Below are 6,132 nucleotides of genomic sequence, written 5' to 3' on the forward strand. Positions count from 1 at the left end.
TTTCCTTAGGTTCACTCTTTGTGTTGTGCATTCTGTGGGGCATGACACCTGTGTTAGGACATGTGTCGCTCGTACAGATGGCTCACACAGAATAGTTTCACTGCCCCCAAAATCCCCTCTGCGCCACCCATTCACCCCACCCTCCCTCCCTCCCCGCCTCTGGCAACCTGGGTCTTGTCACTGCCCCCCAGTTTTGCCTTTTCCAGAGTGCCATAGTTGGAACCATAGAGTATGAAGTCTTTCCAGGTTGTCTCCTTTCACAAGTAACCATGTGATAGAACTCTGAATCTTCCTGGCCCTCTGAAGTTAGTATCTTTGCCTTTCTTTGACTAAGGACAGTCACTAATGGTCGAGGCAAGGGAACCTTTTGATTTCCAGGGGCCGTAATTCTGAACTGAGTTGTGTGAACAATGAAATATACTAACTCTTGGTGGCATTGAGGGCGTTAAGTGAATGCATTTCCTTCCTGCCCTTCTCACGTCTCTCTAAGCTTGCCAAGCAGTGGATGATTCATCGGTCGTCGGATTAAAGTATTTGCTTCTCGGTGCCATACACAAATGTCTGGGAAACTCGGAAGATGCTGTTCAGGTAAACTGTTGCCGTGGTCACGTGAGAAAAGTAAACTGTGAGAACCTGCAGACGTGCTCGTGAGTAAGAGAAACGAGGGTGCACTGAGCAAAGCCAGACCCCCCACAGCAGTGTGGGCTTCCTCTGCTTTACGTTAGAAGTTGGCTACAGTTAACACTGGTTTCTAGTGGAGCTTCAGGCTCCTACAGTACCTCTTCACGTACCACCTCCATTTGTCTGGTACTAGCTTTTTGCCAGAGATGACAGTCTCGTTGCAGGAGGAGGAAACTCAAACACAGTCCTGGGTGAGCGGAGCGAGGCCTCATCCTCAGACAGATACAGCAGCGTGTTTATTGCGTGGGTCGGGGCGTGTTCACGTTCCCGACTCTGTAACTGCTGATCACTGATGTGTGACTGAGGGTGCTGGGTTAGGATGTGCTGGGTACATATTATATGAAAAAGAGCCACTCATTGTTTTCAAAGAGAGTTGGAGGGATTTCTCTGAATGTTTGTTTGTTTGTTTGTTTGTTTTGGTTAGGTTGTTTTTTAAGTATATCCCAGTGTTATGTCGAATACTCTGAGAGTTTATGTACAGTAATAAGGGTCTTTGGCTTTTAAATCCTGGAGTGTTGATGTACTTGCATTATAATTTTAAATTGATATTTCAGTGTGGAGTATAATAGTTATTATATAGCTCTAAATAGCTATATAGTATAGCTGGGTACTCAGTGCTTGGAGCATCGTCCCAATACACCAGGGTTGCAGGTTCGATCCCCATTCAGAGCACGTGCAAGAATCAATCAATGAACGCATAAACAAGTGGAACAACACATTGATGTTTCTCTCTCTCTCAAAATCAATAAATTTTTAAAACAATTTTTAAAAAGAGATGGTTTTAGCTTGTGTGCTTTCTGTTTTAAATATTGAAGTCAGATGTTCTGATTTAGAGACAGATAAAGATGTCCTCAGCAATAAAACCAATAGAAGCTAGTGTGCCAAGTGTAAACTAAGCAGTGCAGAGGGGGCTGGCTGGTGGGTAACATGGTCCTGAGAAAGCTCCCCGGACAAGCTGGCAAAGCGCCTCTCAAACATGGATGAGGATGGGGGGGGAGGAATGAAGGAGCAGGATGAAGAGGAAATCTGACACAGATGCAGAAATGAGATGAGTCCCCCTTCTTGTGTCCTGAAGATGTGATGAGCTAATTAGGGAAATCTGTTCATTCCAATGACATTTGTCTCACTTCCAGTTCTTTCAGCGAGCTGTTAAAGATGAGTTGTGTCGTCAGAATAATTTATACGTTCAGCCATATGCTTGCTATGAACTTGGCTGTCTTCTATTAGACAAACCAGAGGTAAGGTATTATATATTTTCTTAAATAAAGTTCATCACCAAAAATGTGCTAGTGAGTGGTGACAAAGCAACCTTCCTTTAAAAGAAATTGATTAAACAGTGTTGGTTTTTAATTTTTATTTCGCATAGGGTAAGTCCAAGAAGCTACTAATTTTACCTGTGTAGGAGATCATTTCTTCCCTGGAATTAGATTTTTTTGACAAAAATTTGTTTGCGGGCCCTGCCACGTTTAGAATGGAACGATACGGTGCAGGGGGGTTTATGCCGAGGAGCCCAAAACTCATTCCGACTCCAGCTGTGCCTTGACTGCAGTGTGTGGTGCTGGTGAAGTTACTGAGCCACGCTCCTTCTGCCCGACCTGCCCAACAGGAAATAAACGCCCAGCCTGCCAGTTTAGTAAAGACAGTAGTGAGAATAAATGAGGATGATGTCGATGATATCTTAAAAAATTTTAGAACGTCTTACAGCTTTAAGTTGATAATTACTGTAAAGATGTGTCTATAATGGGACAGGCTTTAGAAAAATGGGATTTCAGTAGTGCTGGGTTTGCCTGGTACCTACTTTTGGAAGCTCAATTACATAATCTTATATAATTCTAACTTTTAGGAAATTCACCTCAATTTTCAAATATATGGACCTTCTAAAAGTTAAGTCCAATCAATGGAAATGATTGTAGCATACCCCTTAAATATGTAGCCCTTAAATGTATAAGGAGCTATAACTTACCAACCTCAGGTAAACCTTTTAATTATCACCAATTTTAGGTCATTTAGTAATATCTTAAACTATTATAACTCTTATAAGTTGTTGTCATGTATAGGATTATAGTAGAGATTCTGAAAAATTATTATCAAGTCATTCTTTTATGTAAACTTACTGTATTAAGAAAAATTGAGTCTTTAATGAGTGGTTGATTCACCTCTGTGACTACTCTGAACTGTTTTAATTATCATATCCTATCATAACACTTTCTGTTTCGCTTCTATAAATACAGGTAGTAAGAGGTATTTGTTTTTACATTCACAGACTGCAGCAAGAGGCAGAACGCTACTTCTTCAAGCAAAGGTAAAACCACTGAATCTCCCTCTTCCTAGTGGGCCTGAGTCTGTAGTGCACACTTGAGTCTGAATTCAAGAAATCCTGTGAACTGATTGTTCTGATGGATATTTCTGGAAAGGAAAAGTGGTAATGACTGAGTCAGCAAGCACTTGACTTCTAAGTAAAATTACAACTGCCCTAAGACAGTCCTGTGGAATTGGTCACTGTGCTGTATAAACACTCTTCTCATTTGGGAAATAACTTTTGATATTTCGTAACTACATTCTTGAGTTAAGATTTTCTAAGGGCAGCTGACATTGAGCACAAACCACGACTGCTGTGTCAGGAGTCACATGAGGAGAATTTGACAAAGACAGCATCGGCGACACTCCATGGGCATTTTCACAATGAACACACAGTTCAGCGTTGGGGAAGTAAGAAAATTGAGTGGGTGTGAAGCCTTTGGAGCGTGAGGGACTTCCTTTGGGAAGCACAGAACGTGGTGTGGATGAAACTGCCATCTTCCAGAAGGCTTAGCTGAGAGGGTCCTTAAGTGTCTGTCTTTGGTCTTGCAGGAGGAGTTCTCTGGCTACGACTTTGAGAACAGATTGCACGTCCGCATCCATGCTGCCCTGGCCTCTCTGAGGGAGCTGGTTCCTCAGTGACAGACCCCGAGCTCCGCTCCGCCTCTTCCCACCCGGGTTGCGCACTTCAAAGCAAAAGCAGAGGAACGTGAAGATCGGCATTTCGTTTGAAAACCACCTGTGCCAGGGACACATTTTCCCCGTTAGGCTGACATAGTAAAGATCTAGCTAATAAGTATCAGTAACGATGATAATAGTAAATATGACTAACCCCTTGGGGAGAGGGTTAAGTGCCCTTGTTCAAACATTTTAGTTTTGTGACTTATTATTTTTAAAATAAAATCCAGCTAAATATTCAACCTGTGATCTTGTAGGAACGCCTACTTTAAGCACACATCTGACTGGGGACACTAAGAGGCACCTGTAAAATGATTAACGGAATCATGACATAGCGTTTATATTGTGTTTGGAACAAAATAAAAGTGCTTTCTGGTGTTTTACTTTGCCGTCACACTTCTCCTGTGAATAGCGTGGCTCAGATGTTTGCATCCCCACTGTCCAGACCATGAATCGCAGGCACCAGAGGCCAACTGACTTTACCCCATGAGTGGAGTGGCAAGCAGAACGCAGGTCCCCAGACCATGAAGCGAGTTTTCTTGTAGTGTAAAAATATATGTTAATAACCTAGAAGTTCATGTTTTCCTTATTAAAAAAATTGCCCTTCAGTTGAAGTTGTGTCTTCAAAATATTTATCTCTACAAATGTCTACAAAATGTTTTAAAGTGGTGATTTTTTTCCTTTGAAAGTCAACCAAGTAGAAGCAAGTGGAGGATAGTTTTATAACCAAATGTTTAGTTGTTTTTGCTAATTTATTAGAAAGCCCAGTCTATAACTAGATAAATAAATGCATACATTTTAGGAGTTTTCCTTTCTTTGTGATAAATTGTGCAATTACCAACTTTTGGAAATCTTTTAACATATTACTTGAAAAGGTTATTCTTGAGTGAATATAGGTTTTTGGTTTTGGTTTTGGTTTTAGGGGGTTTTTTGGCCTCAAATATTTGCTGGTGAAGAATTTACTGGGCTATCGTTTGCCAGGATTTCATATTTTTTTCCTTAGCTCAGGTCATTTGATACTGTAAGAGGGGTTCAAAGTTATTTTTATCCTTTGTTGCCAATTTTAATTGTCATTGAATTTACATCTTTGTCCATTTAGTACTGACACCTGTGGTTTTGGAGAATCAAAATACCTCAGTCACATAGGAGTTTCTACGGTAATTGTGTGAGTAACTTGGCTCAATCTTAAGGTCATATTTTTAAAAACTTTATGTTGAGCTGAAGTGTATCCCCTTGGGGTGTCGTTTAGATAGCCTTTTAGCTGAAGCATGATCTTAGGCAATGTTAATACTTTAAGACTTTTAAAAATAAAACATGGGCGGAGCAGTTTAGAGTGTTGGCAGGTTTAATCTACTTAATCTAGTTTTGAGGGGATAATCATTTCTTTGAATGAAATGATTATTCTTCACTGACTTTGGCCAAACTGTCTGTTGGCTCACTTCCAAAGTGTTTATTTGCTTTCTGGTACGAACCACGCATGGACATTTTGTATAAGCCAGAGAGAAAGGACCGTGACCCTGCATTCGGAGAGTGAGGGGACTGAGAAGCCAAGTAGATGGTTTCTGAAGAGAAAAATCAGTGTCTAAAAATTTTGGATGCCTGGTTTTATCTAATCTGGAGGGAAGAACATTGTGAATCATTAAAATAGATGTGCCTTCGGGCATTTGGTCGTCCTCTTGGCTCTAGGACATGAGGTCAGCCTCTCGGGGTTGGGCAGCGTTTCTGAATCAGGAACTTCTCGCTTTCGAGTTCCCACTTGAATTCGGGGTTGGGCAGCGTTTCTGAATCAGGAACTTCTCGCTTTCGAGTTCCCACTTGAATTTTCAGGTCAAATGTTGTGTGAACTATTATTCAGAAAGAGATCACATAAACACCTGTAGTTCATAACTTTTAAAAAAGCTATTCCTGCATTAACTGCTTTTTTTGTTACTTCAAATAAGTTTGTGTTGAGTTCACCTAGCAGAATAGAGACTTTGCAACACCATCCAGGAGGTTCTTCTTCAGCGGTGAAAGAACAAGCCTGTTTATAAATGGTCTCTCCTAGGTCTGGTGCAGGCTAGTGCCTGGGGTGTGTATCTTAACTCGTGGTAGAGCATGAACAGGGAGGGTGTCCATGGTGATTCTAAAGACTCTTACCGAGCCACAGTGCCAGTCCACGGCACCATAGACTACTGAGCACATGTTTGAAGTTGAGTGATTCCAACAGCTATCTGGCCTGCACACCATGACTTACCCACCCTGTGAACTGCCGCGATCTGTCTGCAAACCGAGTTTGGTGTAAACTGCTCTTTACCCCTAGCAGATGAAGAAAGTAACACAGAACTATTTGCGTCGATGTGTGCTTTTTTAGTGTTGGCATCACTCCTTCCTCTTTCCTATTTTGGAGGCTCTCAAATGGATCTTCTAATTTATGAGTGTCAAGTATATTTTTGGAATAGCTTGTGCCTATAATGAGAAATTTGTCATGTATATTTT

General features: G+C 41.2%; 1 protein-coding gene across 1 annotated transcript in view; it reads left to right on the forward strand.

Moving 5' to 3' along the window:
• The window catches only part of TTC39C (tetratricopeptide repeat domain 39C), a 94,651-nt gene extending 90,611 nt beyond the window's left edge, over positions 1-4,040 (forward strand). The window contains exons 11-14 of the mRNA XM_037032121.1: positions 491-588; positions 1,815-1,919; positions 2,945-2,983; positions 3,532-4,040. Of these exons, the coding sequence (XP_036888016.1) occupies positions 491-588; positions 1,815-1,919; positions 2,945-2,983; positions 3,532-3,621 (332 nt within the window). The 3' untranslated portion in view covers positions 3,622-4,040. The remainder of the gene's footprint in view (positions 1-490; positions 589-1,814; positions 1,920-2,944; positions 2,984-3,531) is intronic.
• The last annotated feature ends 2,092 nt before the right edge of the window (positions 4,041-6,132 follow it).

Source organism: Sturnira hondurensis, unplaced genomic scaffold, assembly GCF_014824575.4.
Source record: "Sturnira hondurensis isolate 20B ecotype Veracruz unplaced genomic scaffold, ASM1482457v3 Scaffold0001872, whole genome shotgun sequence".
Taxonomy (NCBI): Eukaryota; Metazoa; Chordata; class Mammalia; order Chiroptera; family Phyllostomidae; genus Sturnira; species Sturnira hondurensis.